Here is a 14,749-nt window from a genome sequence, read left to right as displayed (position 1 = left end):
CCCTTATACATTGTTGGAGGGGACTACACAAGGATTTGCATACCAAGAAGTAAGGATCATTGGGAGCCATCTTGGAGGTTGGCTACCACCATGCTCATCCATCAAGAAGAATACAATGTCTTTCTGTCTCTCTCTGTGACGTTAGCAACTACTAATGCTCAGTGCCCAAGTTTACTAATTCATTAGGTGTTGCAAAATGGTTATATTCTCTCATTCCTTTTTCATATATTAGCTGAAATACTTCTAAAAGTAGAGAAAAGAGTATGAGAAGGCAAGGGAAACTTGCCTCTCTGTACTATTTGGTTACCGGTAGTTCAGTTTCTATAGAAAAGTCAGGATAAATGCTTGATTCTTTCCCTTTATCAGTTTTCAAAATAGAGTTGGTTTCCTAGCATCATCTGGTGATTGGACTTTAAAAAAATTCTTATGAGCTGTTTGATTTGAATATATTTGATGTATTTCAATTCATTGCAGTTACTATCTTATTAATGATCATAATAGTCTACAGGTAGGCTGAATGTTCGTGTCTGGAAGCTGTGAATGTTACGTTAAATGGCAAAAGGGATTTTATAGGCGGACCTTGAGTTGGGGAGATTATCATGGATTACCCAAATGGTTCTAGTGAAATCACAGGGCCCTTATAACAGGGAGGCAGGATATCAGGGGAGAGGCAATGTGACGATGGAAGCAGAGATGACAGTGCTGAACTTTGAAGATGGAGGAATGGAAGGACTGCAGCTCTCAAACTGAAAAAGGCAAGTAAACAGAGTCTTCCCCTGGAGTCTCCAGAAGAACTAGGTATGCTGACTCCTTGCTTTTAGCGCATTGAAACTGATTTCGGACTTCTGACGTCCAGAACCGTAAGAGAATTCATTTGTATTGTGCGTATGTGTGTGTGTTTTCTGCATAGCATGGCTTGTGGGATCTTAGTTCCCCAACCAGGGATCGAACCTGGGCCCTTGGCAGTGAAAATTCAGAGTCCTAACCACTGGACTGCCAGGGAATTCCCCATTTGTATTGTTTTTAAGGCACTAAGTTTGTGGTTATTTGTTCCAGCATCAATAGGAAACCCATCTTTGGTCAATGGGACTGTCATCAAATTGGGTGTCTAATATGATAAGATGTTTTAGGCTCATCTTGAACCTTTTCTGCCTCAGACCTGGAAACAGTAATTTCTCTAGAGTATTTGTTCCTTTTAGTGGGAAATGGTATTTTGAGACTACTAGAAGCATTCATGGATTTGTCCTCTTTTTTTCCCCCACTTAAAAAATATGTAAAATACATATAACATAAAATTTACCATCGTAACCAAATTTTTCTTTTTTTGGCTGCACTGGGCAGCTTGTGGGATCTTAGTTCCCTGACCAGGGATCAAACCCATGTGCCCTGCAGTGGAAGCATGGAGTCCTAACCGCTGGACCTCCAGGGAATTCTCCATCTTAACCTATTTTAAGTGTACAGTTCATTAGTGTTAACTGTATTCACATTGTTGTGCAACAGACCTCTAGAACTTTTTCACCTTGCCAACCTGAAACAATGACCATTGAGCAACTCCCCATTTCCCCAGACTACGCCCCACCCCATGGATATTTACCTTTAAAAAAATGGGAAAGTAGTACAGTTCTTTAGTAAAACCTTTTACAAATATGATTATTTTCCTCTAAACCTGTAGGTTTTTAAGGCCCCAACTCCATGCTATTTTTTGGCTACTAATCCCAGACCATGTCCTTTAAAGAATTTCAGGTAGCAAAACATCTAAAGGGGTGGCTGTTTTTCTAGAACAAAGTGAGAGTTTTGGAATGAAATACATTCCACACACAAAATAATGACCATTTTAAGGTATTCCCTGGACCTGTAATTTGCTAAAGTGAATGCATTCTCAAGCCTGGTGAGACCCCCCCGCCCACCATGCAGAACTACATCTAATGTCCTGTGTCTGGGGTCTCATCCAGCCGGGCTCTACCCTCTGGCTGAACCTGTTGCCGAGCAGAAACACTTTGCGTGAGCCTGTTCAGTTCAGAGCTTTAGGTTCTGCTTTCTGGCCGTGAGAATTGATGTATAAAGAACTTGTGGGAGGGAATTCCCTGGCGGTCTAGTGGTTAGGACCCCACGCTTCCAAGCCCAGCGGCATGGCCATAAATAAAGAAAGAAGGAATAGGAGGGGGTGCTTAGGGTTTAAAAAAAAAAAAAAACTTGTGGGAGAGAGAATAGCAATGCAGAGGGATAAAGAGTGCTAGTCTTTTGATATTTTAAAGAAGACCTACAGGCTGGTTGTTTTACTATTGATTGGGAAATACCTGATTTTGTTTTTAAAGCTCTGTGCTCTCATTTGTATCACGTGTTCGCAAAGAGTACATTCGGAATCATTCTCCTTTCCTCTTGCAGCAAGTGCTCAGATATTAAACACACACACACACACACACACACACACATTCAAAAGAGGAAACAGTTGGATAGGAACTCAGAAATCATGTGACTGATGACTAAGTTAAGTTTTTTCTACTTATTAAAAAGGAAGAGTCTGATGATTTACTGACTGTCCTTGCATTTTTAAAGTTTTGAAGATACTGAATCATGTTCCCATTTATGCTTTTATCCGCCCTGTTTTCTTCCACATTTACTGAACCTGGAGAGAAACACTGGATCTGCAACTCCTCTGACACAAGTGTTTGGTACTCCTACTGTGGTAAGTACGAGGGCAAAAGCAGGTACTCATAATGTGAACTGTTCCAAGGGGCAAGTTTTCACAGGAACCTTTTTCTGCTGTCGCCGGGATGCAGGAAATGACCGTATGTTCCGGCTGCTGGGGAGGCTGCTGGCAGCAAAAGTGATGTCTGGTTCCTGCCCTGGGTGGATTTTCTCGATCCGTCACTGGCCTCACAGGTCTCTGAACTGTGTTGCACTTGACCTCCAAGTGCTTCTGTCCTTTCCTGTGGTCAGCTATCTCTACCTTGAACCCAGTTTCAGATTCTTCCCAGTTTGGGCAGAACGATCTGCTTCTGAGATCTTGCCTCAGCCCCCAAGACTGACCGGGTCTTCTTGAGAAGGTAGAACAGTCCTAAATGCTGCTTGGAATTGATTATAGCTCCTGGCCATGGTTTTTTTTTTTTTTTTTTTTTTTTTGCGGTACGCGGGCCTCTCACTGTTGTGGCCTCTCCCGTTGCGGAGCGCAGGCTCCGGACGCGCAAGCTCAGCGGCCATGGCTCACGGGCCCAGCTGCTCCGCGGCATGTGGGATCTTCCCGGACCGGGGCACAAACCCGCGTCCCCTACATCGACAGGCGGACTCTCAACCACTGTGCCACCAGGGAAGCCCAGGCCATGATTTTTTGTTTTCAGCGTTATGTTGGGTGTATAACAGGTGCTCTGTGTTTCAGGATGTGGTTTTTGAAGGCTCTTGGAATTACCTCCCTAATTGGATGTAAGGCTGATTCTGTCAGTTACTGTGTGACCTTGAGCAAAGTCTTAGCCTCTCTGTGCCTCAGCTTTTTTATCTGTAAAGTGAAAGTGATTTTCGAACCCATTTTACAAGGATTGTTTTGAGGTAAAATTTTTAGCACAGAGCCACATAGAAACAATAATATTGATTACTTAAAAAAAAAATCAGCCACACTCTAATGCTATTCACTGGTTGGATCACTGTTGTTTTGTTTTATCTTGTTTTGTTTAGTTTTCCCTCTTTCTCTACAAATATCTGCTGGTCTGAAAGCACAGCTTCGGGGCTTGACTACTGTTTTGGTTTGGTGCTTTGCATTGTGTTGCTCGCTATAGGTTGGTTGACCTTTTCTACCCACTAGTGGTATCAGGAAGGTTAAGGGGATGCTCCTGAAAATACTTGCTAGCTGAAATCCTCATGGGAAAAAAGGATTTATGGTCTAATCATTTGGGGGAGATTTACAAATGTACTTTGAGTTCTGAGAAGTTCTGCAATAAAGAAACCTATTTAATCCCCCAATTTTCAGTTTTATTTTGTTTTATTTTTTGAGTGTGTGTTTACAATCCTGCAAATACACTCTGGCAAATATTAAGATAAAGTTACTTCTGGGGGGCTTCCCTGGTGGTGCAGTGGTTGAGAGTCCGCCTGCCGATGCTAGGGACAGGGGTTCGTGCCCCGGTCCGGGAGGATCCCACATGCCGTGGAGTGGCTGGGCCCGTGAGCCATGGCCGCTGAGCCTGCACGTCTGGAGCCTGTGCTCCGCAACGGGAGAGGCCGCAGCGGTGAGAGGCCCGTGTACCGCAAAAAAAAAAAAAAAAAGAAAAAAGTTACTTCTTGGGAATTAGGGTAATTGCCAGTGTGGGAACAAGACCTAAGTGTATGACTAATCTCAGGCTGGTGGCTTTTTTTCTGTTTGTGATCATGCTGCATTCCCTGAAAATTCCCCACCCCGCAAGGTCAGTTTACACTGCCCTGTTCCAGGCCCTGTTCAGTGCACTCGGCCCCCTTCTCTCCACTCCTTTGGCGCTTCTGCTCCATGCACTGATTATGCCACCTTCTCTGTGCTGTATTTCCTATGGCCTTTATTTATATAACACTTCATATTATTATTTAGCTTTTAATCTTCCAGTAACACTAACTCAATTTGTCTTCCGATTTGATTTTTGAGGAGAGATTTTATCTGTTTCTCTCCAATGCTGAGAAATTCTGTGGTCCTTTCCTGCTGCCCCATGGATATAGGGACCGTGGAGAGCAGGTGGGATGTACAGCTAAGCGAGACCCTGCTTGCTGCCATGCCCCTCTCCCCTGCCCCTGCCACGTCAACCTTTCCCTGCCTTAGAGCATCCATCCTGGCTGAGATGGAAACGCGTCATTTGTGGGAAGCACTGATCCCTCTGGGTATTATTGTCAGGAAGTTGGTGACGACAATTCAGTCCTTTCTGTGAGGATGATTCCCATTTGGCCAAGCTACTGGGCATACACGGTATACCTGTTTGCTAGGGCTGCCATAAAAAACATCACAGACTGGGTGGCTTAAACAGCAGAAATTTATTTCTCACAGTTCTGGAGCCAGGAAATCCAAGATCAAGGGTCAGTTGGTTTGATTTCCTTCTGAGGCCCGTCTCCTTGGCTTGCAGATGGCTGTCTTCTTGCCATGTCTTCAAATGGCTTTTTCTCTGTATGCACTCATTCCTGGTGACTCCCTGTAGGTCTAGATCTCCTCTTCTTCTAAGACACCAACGGTATTGGATTAGGGCCTACCCATATGACCTCATTTCAACTTAATCACCTCTTAAAGGCCCTGTCTCCAAAGACAGTTACATTCTGACGTACTGGGGGTTAGAACTTCAACATATGAATTTAAGGAGAACACAGTTCAGCGCATAACATACAGAAATGGCAAGAATTGGCTGTTTTATCCTCCACCTTTGGAAAAGGCAGAAAATGTGGCTGTCTGAGTCAGTCCACAGAGCCCTGGACACACACTGTCCTGTAACCTAGAGTTGTGAGACTCAGCTCTAACCTGTTTTTTGGCTATGGATAGTCCTGAAACTCAAGGAATTAATGGATTATTTAATTAAACCAATATTCACTGAGAATCTGGCATGTGCCTGTTCTAGACACTGAGGATATTATCTAGCAGTGAACAACAAGACAAAAGTCACGGGGCTTCCCTGGTGGCGCAGTGGTTGAGAGTCCGCCTGCCGATGCAGGGGACGCGGGTTCGTGACCCAGTCCGGGAGGATCCCACATGCCGCGGAGTGGCTGGGCTCGTGAGCCATGGCCGCTGAGCCTGCGCGTCCGGAGCCTGTGCTCCGCAACGGGAGGAGGCCACAACAGTGAGAGGCCTGCGTACCGCAAAAAAAAAAAAAAAAAAAAAAAAAGTCACGGCCCTCCTGGAGTTTCGGTCAGTGAAATATTCAGCATGTCAAATGGTGGTGATTGCTGTGAGAGAAAAATAAAGCAGGGGAGGGGATAGAGAGTACAGAGATGGGGATGGGGGCTGCATTTTAAATTAGGACAGGCAAGGAAGGCCTTACTGAGAAGGTGACTGTTTAGCAAGGACAGGAATAGTTGAGGGAGTGAGCCACGCCCATATCCAGCGGAAGGGGTGGAGGGAAGAGCAAGCACAATGGCCTTGAGGTGGGAACATGGCTGGTGATGGAGGGATAGCAAGGAGGCCAGTGTGGCTGCGATGGAATGAGTGTGGGGGAAGTAGCAGAAGATGACATAGAAGGGAATGGGGAGAGGGTGAGGGGCATGTAGGTCAGGGAACGACTTTATCTTTTACTACGAGTAAAGCCTGGTCTGGCTCCTGGGTTGATAATAATCTGTAAGGCGGCAAAAGTGGAAGCAGGCAACCTGTTGGGAAGCTGTTGCAATAATCCAGGTGAGCGAGAGAATGGTGACTCGGACCAGAGGGGGAGCATTGGAGGCGATGAGGGGGGTCCGGTTCTGGAAGTATTCCAGCATGGTCCTCTCAGCTAAGTGAGTGTATCTTGACGTTTGGAGTGTCCCCCCAACTCCAAGCAGGCCAGCCTCTTTACTGGCCTTTATTTATACTTGCGTTGATATATATGTGTACTATTCTCTAACCTGAAATATTCGTGTCCATCTTTCTGTTTCATGGAAACCTCTGAGATCCATCAAAAGTCCTGCCTCCCGTACAGAGCCTAGTCAAGTCAGTTGAATTTAATCTGGTTTACTACGTCTTTAATAGGCATTAGGTTTCCTTATTATGCTGAGGAATACTGAGAATGCAAAGGTTATGTTAAGATGTAGCTGGTATCTTCAAGGAACTTCTGGCTTTTGTCTTACTTATGTGTAGTAGGAGGGATAACTAAACATATCACCAGGATTCATTTGTTTATTCTACAAATTCAACATGGCCACTGGGAAGTCTAAGAGCCATTTGGAACTAGGACTCTTATACTCCTTTCCAAATCTGTTTCTTCCTAAATCTTCCCTATCTCATCATCCACCTAATTCCTTACCCCCCAACCAGGGGTATCCTTAATTATCTCCCTTATTTTTCACATTGAATTTATCGATGATTCCATTTTTAATATCCCCAGAATATATTCTAAAGCCAACTACTTTTTTTTTTTTTTTCCTGGCCACACTGTGTGGCTTGTGGGATCTTAGTTCCCTGACTAGGGATTGAGCCCAGGCCATCACAGTGAAAGCACCAAGTCTGAACCACTGGACTGCCAGGGAATTCCCCAACTACTTTTTTTTTTTAATTTAATTTTTATTTTATATTGGAGTACAGTTGATTTACAATGTTGTATTAGTTTCAAGTGTACAGCAAAGTGATTCAGTTATACATCTACAAATATCCATTCTTTTTCAGATTCTTTTCCCATATAGGTTATTACAGAATATTAAGTAGAGTCCCCTGTGCTATGCAGTAGGTCCAGTTGATTATCTATTTTATATATAGTACTGTGTATATGTTAATCCCAAACTCCTAATTTATCCCTCCTCCCTACCTTTCCCCTTTGGTAACCATAAGTTTGTTTTCTATGTCTGTGAGTCTGTTTCTGTTTTGTAAATAAGTTCCTTTGTATCATTTTTTTAGATTCCACATATAAGTGATATATGGTATTTGTCTTTCTCTGTCTGACTTACTTCACTTAGTATGCTAATATCTAGGTCCATCCATGTTGCCACAATGGCATTATTTCATTCTTTTTTTTTTTTTTTTGCGGTACGTGGGCCTCTCACTGTTGTGGCTTCTCCCGTTGTGGAGCACAGGCTCCGGACGCGCAGGCTCAGTGGCCATGGCTTACGGGCCCAGCTGCTCCGTGGCATGTGGGATCTTCCTGGATGGGGGCACGAACCCATGTCCCCTGCATTGGCAGGCGGACTCTCAACCACTGTGCCACCAGGGAAGCCCTATTTCATTCTTTTTTATGGCTGAGTAATATTCCATTGTATATTCCACATCTTCTTTATCCATTCCTCTGTCGATGGACATTTATGTTGCTTCCATGTCTTGGCTATTGTAAATAGTTAAAGCCAACTACTTTTCACTGTCCTTTGCTCACCACTCATGTCACCTTCGTCTCTTCTCTGGCCTCTGCAACATCCTCTTAAATTGTCCTTTCTCCACTTTAATTCTTGCCTCCATACAATCAGTTCTTAGCATAGAGACCAGAGAGATCTTTTAAAAATGTAAATATGTTATATAATGTTATTTCAGTTGCTTAAAGCCCCCCAGTGGCTTTTCGCTACAATTGGAGTGAAATCCCAACTTTGTACCAAGGCGTCCAAGACCCCTCAAGGTGGCCCTTGCCTACCTGTCTGATTCCTATGATTCCCATGATTCCCACCCTCCTTCATTATTTTCTATTTACACTGACCTATATTATTATTACGGTTATTGTTTGTATTACCAATATAACAAGCATAAAATTTACCCTTTTAATGATTTTTAAGTGTACAATTCAATGATATTAAGTACATTCACATCACTTTGCAACTATCACCATTATCCATTTTCAGAATTTTTCATCATCCCAAACAGAGACTCTGTACCCATTAAACAATAACTCCCCATTTCTCCCTCCCCCCTAGTCCCTGGTAACCTCTACTCTCTGTCTCTGTGACTTTGTCTATTATATGTATCTCATGTAACGGTCTTTGTGTATATATGTGTGTGTGTGTTTGTTTTTGTTGCTTGAACATGTCAAAGTCATTGTCACCTATGAGTCTGTACTCCTGATTACAATGTCCACAGGGTTGGTTGCTTTCTGTCACTCACTTACTGGATACTGTAGTTGAGGTATCTCTACCCATTGCCACCCCCAACTCCTCCGTCCCCACTGTACACTCAGTCTTTCTCTCATGGCCCTGTTTGATTTCTATACTAGAGTGTCCATTTATCAAGAGCCGGGCCCTTGCCTGTCTTGTTCATTGTTTCTCTAGTGCCTAGAACAATATTTGGTGCTAAGCAGAAGTGAATAAACACACATTTATTATCTACAGTGTGCTGTGCGCAAGAGACATGAAAAATGAATGAGACATGCTTCCTGCCCTCAAGGTTTGTGCTATTTTTACGAAGGAGACTGACATGCAAGCAAATAATTGTAGTAAACTTTTTTTTTTTTTTTTTTTTGCGCTATGCGGGCCTCTCACTGTTGTGGCCTCTCCCGTTGCGGAGCACAGGCTCCGGACGCGCAGGCTCAGCGGCCATGGCTCACGGGCCCAGCCGCTCCGCAGAATGTGGGACCCTCCCGGACCGGGGCACGAACCCGTGTCCCCTGCATCGGCAGGCGGACTCCCAACCACTGTGCCACCAGGGAAGGCCCTGTAGTCAACATTTTAAATGACCATTGAAGGATGATCAAGTACTGTGAATGATAGTGTGTTTGTGGCTGTCGGGCTGGGGAGGTGTGGAGGAGTCAAGGAGGGCTTAACAGCATTGTTGATATTTGAATACATTTTGAAGGCAGACAAGGAGTTTCTAGACCGATGAGGACAGGGCATTCCTGTCAGAAGGAATTGCATATTTATGTAATGGAAATTCTGCTAAAGAGGTAAAATGAAGTGCTGTGATGGTTCAACTCCAGCTAATGCTTCCTCCCTTGATCTCCAATAGTACTTAATACCAACACTCAGGGTGGCACTGGTTTCATTTCCTGTGCCAACTGCAGTTGCCTGGACTGTTGGGTTAAGAAGGATTCTGAGGCAGAGCTCAGTGGGAAAAAGTGCTATGATGGATTCACAGTGCTGACATTTGTGGTTGCAGGGGAAACCGGAGGCTCTTGTACTGTGCTTTTGCTGAACCTGGCCACTGCTTTCTTTGGTATTTAATAAACCAAATGTAGAATTTTACCATAAACATGGTGACTTTAGAGTAATAAAGCTATTTTCTGTTAGTTCCCCAACCTTTGCAAATAAATTAAAAGTCACATGCTATGTACTGTTATGTGATCTTTTGATCCTTACATTTAATTTTTTTAATGTATGGTGGTCTCGTCTTCCTAGAAAAATCTTAGGCTTCCTGACATAAAGATTAAGGTTACACTTCTATTCTCCGCCCTCACTCCGCCCTACCCCACTCTGCCTTGCTCTGGTGCTGGCTTAACACTGAGCACCCATAGGGCTATTCTGAACATTTGTCTGATTGCATTGACGTGTCGATGGTTTCATCACAATCAGACCAGCTTCAGACATGTGGGAAACTTAACTGAAAATAGAGAATTGCCCTTGTGACATACAACATGGCCCTGGGGATTCACTGCTTTAACTTGTTCCCGGCTTTGCTCCAGAGTCTTGGTTGTCTTGCTCTGAGGGTCTTCTACAAGCTTATCACTGAGAAAGAAGAGACACATTGCACTGTGCTCGGTAATGCATATGGAAGTGCCCACGTTTCAATACCATGTCAACCTTTCATGGTAAGAAAGTTAATAAGTATATTAATTATGCAAACCTTCAAAAATATAGGTGAATAAAAAAGAAAAGAAGGCACCATAAGCCTATCACAGTTAAGAGTTAACCACTATGAACATTCTGATATTTTGGTAAATATTCTTTTAGATATATAATGATATATGTTGAAAACAGTAAAAGTAGAACCATATTGTATATACTGTTGGGTAACCAGCATTTTTTAAACTTGATAGCATACCATAAACGTCTATAACATTAAATATCATAAAAATTCATGTTAATGACTGTATATTAATTCAGTAAATAGATGCACAATATTTATTCAGTCACCTCTGAGCATTTTTTTACTTGAGATATAATTAATATATAGCATTATATTAGTTTCAGGTATACAACATGATTCGATATTTGTATATATTGTGAAGTGATCACCACAATAAAGCTAGTTAGCATCCATCACCTCACATAGTTACAATTTTTTTCTTCTTTTGGTGAAAACTTTTAAGATCCACTTTCTTAGCAACTTTCAAATATGTAAAACAGGGGATTTCCCTGGTGGCGCAGTGGTTGAGAGTCCGCCTGCCGATGCAGGGGACGCAGGTTCGTGCCCCTGTCCAGGAAGATCCCACATTCCGCGGAGCGGCTGGGCCTGTGAGTCATGGCCGCTGAGCCTGCGCGTCTGGAGCCTGTGCTCCGCAACGTGAGAGGCCACAACAGTGAGAGGCCCGCGTACCGCAAATATGTAAAACAGTATTATTAACCATAGTCACCATGCTGTACATTACTTCCCCATGACTTAGTTATTTTATAACTGGAAGTTTGTACCTTTTGACCCACTTCACTCATTTCTCCAATCTTCCACCCCCTACCTCTAGCAACCTGTGTGTCTGTGAGTTTATTTTTTGTCTTTTGAGTGTGTTTGTTTTTTAGATTCCACATATAAGTGAAGTCATACAGTATTTTGTCTTTTTTTTTGGCTGTGCCACACGGCTGATAGGATTTTAGCTCCCCAACCCGGGCCCTCGGCAGTGAGAGCTCGGAGTTCTAACCACTGGACAGCCAGGTAATTCCCTGTCTTTCTTTGTCTGACTAATTTCACTTAGCACAGTGCCCTCAGGTTTCATCCATGTTATTGCAAATTGGGCAGGTTTTCCTTTGGTCATAATCCACACAGGAATAAACATCTTTGCATCAGATGTTTGTGAACATCCATGATTCGATGAAATGACTGTTAATATAGCTCATTCTGTGAGACTTTTATTGCAGGCAAACTCAATTCATTGAATGAGAGATGTTAACATTAATTTTAAGGGTTGCATTCAGGGGCAAATTAAATAAAACTGGTTTAGTCTCTTTCCCCTCCTCCTCAGTGCTTTTATAAGCTCTTCTACATCCTTCTTGAAACTTCTTATTTAGGAAGATTTGTTTATTAACTCATTCATTCATGTATTCAGTCACTTACCATTTACTAGAATTCTAAGTACTTGATGTGTATTTTCTATTTTTAACCAATGGAACATACAGAGAGGTGAGGAGAGTATAGAAAAGAAGAGCAATGTAGAAAAGAACAGGTTAAAAAGTATGAAAATGGAACAAGTAATTTTATGAAAATATGTTTGGGGGAGTTCACCCCCTTCCCCACAGTTTAAAGTAATTCACTACCTTCAGCCTCCACCTTAACAATGTAAGGACATTAAAATACTAATCTGTTTACATTATACGGAGTTTTTTCTGTATTCGTACAGTATTTTAAATTTTATTTTACTGTGGTAAGAACATTTTACATGTTAAGAGGGATCTACCCTCTTAAATTTTTGAGTGTACAGTACATCATTGTTGACCATAGGCATGAAATTGTACAGCAGATCTCTACAGCTTATTCACTTGCTTGACTGAAACTCTATGCCCATTGATTCGTAACTCCCCATTTCCCTCTCCCCTCAGCCACTGGCAACCACCATCCGCTCTTTGATTCTATGAATTTGACTATTTTAGATATGTGGGCTCAGGCAGTATTTGTCCTTATATGACTGGCTTATTTCCTTTAGCATAATGTCCTCAAGGTTCATCCATGTTGTAGCATATTGCAAAATTTCCTTTATTTTAGGACTAAATAGTATTCCGTTGTATGTATATACCACATTTTCTTTATGCATGTATCTGTTGATGGACATTTAGGTTGTTCCCACATCTTGGCTATTGTGAATAGTGCTGCAATGAATTTAGGAATGCTAATATCTCTTCGAGATCCTGATTTCAATTGTTTTGGATAAGTACCCAGAAGTGGGATTGCTGGATCATATGGTAGTAATATTTTTAATTTTTTTTTTTTTAAAGAGTAGCCAGGATGGCCCTTTATTTTATTTATTTATTTATTTATTTTTGGCTGTGTTGGGTCTTCGTTTCTGTGCGAGGGCTTTCTCTAGTTGTGGCAAGCGGGGGCCACTCTTCATCGCGGTGCGCGGGCCTCTCACTGGCGCGGCCTCTCTTGTTGCAGAGCACAGGCTCCAGACGCGCAGGCTCAGTAGTTGTGGCTCACGGGCCTAGTTGCTCTGTGGCATGTGGGATCTTCCCAGACCAGGGCTCGAACCCGTGTCCCCTGCATTAGCAGGCAGATTCTCAACCACTGCGCCACCAGGGAAGCCCATATTTTTAAATTTTTGAGGAATCTCTGTATTGTTTTTTAGAGCAGTTGTACCATTTTGCATTCGTACCAGCAGTGTGCAAGCATTCCAGTTTCTTCACATCCTTGCCAACTGTTGTCCTTCTTATCTTTTTTTGATAATAGCCAATCTGACTGGTGTGAGGTGATATCTCATTGTGGTTTTGATTTGCATTTTCCTGATGCTTAGTGACATTAAGCATTTTTTTATATACCTGTTGGCCATTTGCATGTTTTCTTTGGAGAAATGTCTATTCAAGTCCTTAGCTCATTTAATTTAATTAATTAATTTATTTATTTTTTCACACACACTGTATTTTATTTTTACAAGAGGTAAATAAACTGACACCAAGCATTGTAAATGGATGACCACAACAAAAGCAACAAGGATTGCAATTACCAAACATGAAACACACTCATACTATGTCATAATATTGACATTCAGTCCAGTAATCCTCCATTGCAACCGCTCCTTTACTTTGCAGTGAAAATTGATTTGTATATTTTTTGCCTCTGAGTCCTTGTGGGATTTTTTATTTTTATTCAAACAGAAAGTCACAAAAATTATAATCATCCTCATCAGTTCACTCGGTCCCATGTAATTAATTTTTTTTATCTTGATCTTTTGTTAGCACTTTTATGAATTCATCAGTTTTCCATTAGAGTTCTGAAAATGCTTATTCATTCAGTTCAGCACTATAGTCAGTTACCAGAAACCTGTACTTGTCAGAGTCTTTTCCATGAATTCCTTGAAGATGAAACCCTTTTTTTTTTTTGCGGTACGCGGGCCTCTCACTGTTGTGGCCTCTCCTGTTGCGGAGCACAGGCTCCAGACGCGCAGGCTCAGCAGCTATGGCTCACGGGCCCAGCCGCTCCGCGACATGTGGGATCTTCCCGGACCGGGGCACGAACCCGTGTCCCCTGCATCGGCAGGCGGACTCTCAACCACTGCGCCACCAGGGAATCCCGAAACCCTTTTATAGGAACATTTTTGCAAAACCATCAGAGTACACCGAGAACTGTCTGTAAATGACAAAAGACTTAAAAATGACCACAGTTAAAGATTTGATGAAAGTTCATAATAATGCAATTGACAAGGAAATTTAGTTATTTCTGAGATATACATTTTAAAGTAATAACTAGAATTATGACTTATAACATTATACCAGAACATATGAGATTTTTAGAAATTTCATGTAATGCCTGAAACATTTATATTAACATATTTCCATACAACTAACCCAAAGAAAGTTTAGTATTAGTTTTTTGTTTGTTTGTTTATACTGCAGGTTCTTATTAGTCATCAATTTTATACACATCAGTGTATACATGTCAATCCCAATCACCCAATTCAGCACACCACCATCCCCACCCCACCGCAGTTTTCCCCCCTTGGTGTCCATACGTTTGTTCTCTACATCTGTGTCTCAACTTCTGCCCTGCAGACTGGTTCATCTGTACCATTTTTCTAGGTTCCACATACATGCGTTAATATACAATATTTGTTTTTCTGACTTACTTCACTCTGTATGACAGTCTCTAGATCCATCCACGTCTCAACAAATGCAAGTCCTTAGCTCATTTTAAAATCAGGTTATTAGTTTTATTACAATTGAATTGTTGGAATTCCTTATATATTTTGGAGATTCACACCTTATCAGATATATGGTCTGTAAGTATTTTCTCCCATTCTATAGGCTGCCTTTTCACTCTGTTGATTGTTTCCTTTGCAGAACAGAAGCTTTTTAGTTTGAT

At 42.2% G+C, this 14,749-nt stretch overlaps 1 protein-coding gene across 1 annotated transcript in view; it reads left to right on the top strand.

Annotated features, from left to right (window-relative positions):
* Positions 1-2,507: 2,507 nt before the first annotated feature.
* The window catches only part of LY96 (lymphocyte antigen 96), a 30,918-nt gene continuing 18,676 nt past the window's right edge, over positions 2,508-14,749 (top strand). The window contains exon 1 of the mRNA XM_029222451.1: positions 2,508-2,686. Coding sequence (XP_029078284.1) covers positions 2,575-2,686 — 112 coding nt within the window. The 5' untranslated portion in view covers positions 2,508-2,574. The remainder of the gene's footprint in view (positions 2,687-14,749) is intronic.

Source organism: Monodon monoceros, unplaced genomic scaffold, assembly GCF_005190385.1.
Source record: "Monodon monoceros isolate NGI ecotype Baffin Bay Population unplaced genomic scaffold, NGI_Narwhal_1 Super_Scaffold_14, whole genome shotgun sequence".
Lineage (NCBI taxonomy): Eukaryota > Metazoa > Chordata > Mammalia > Artiodactyla > Monodontidae > Monodon > Monodon monoceros.
Note: the sequence above shows the minus strand (reverse complement) of the source record. Positions and strands in the feature narration are given on the sequence as shown.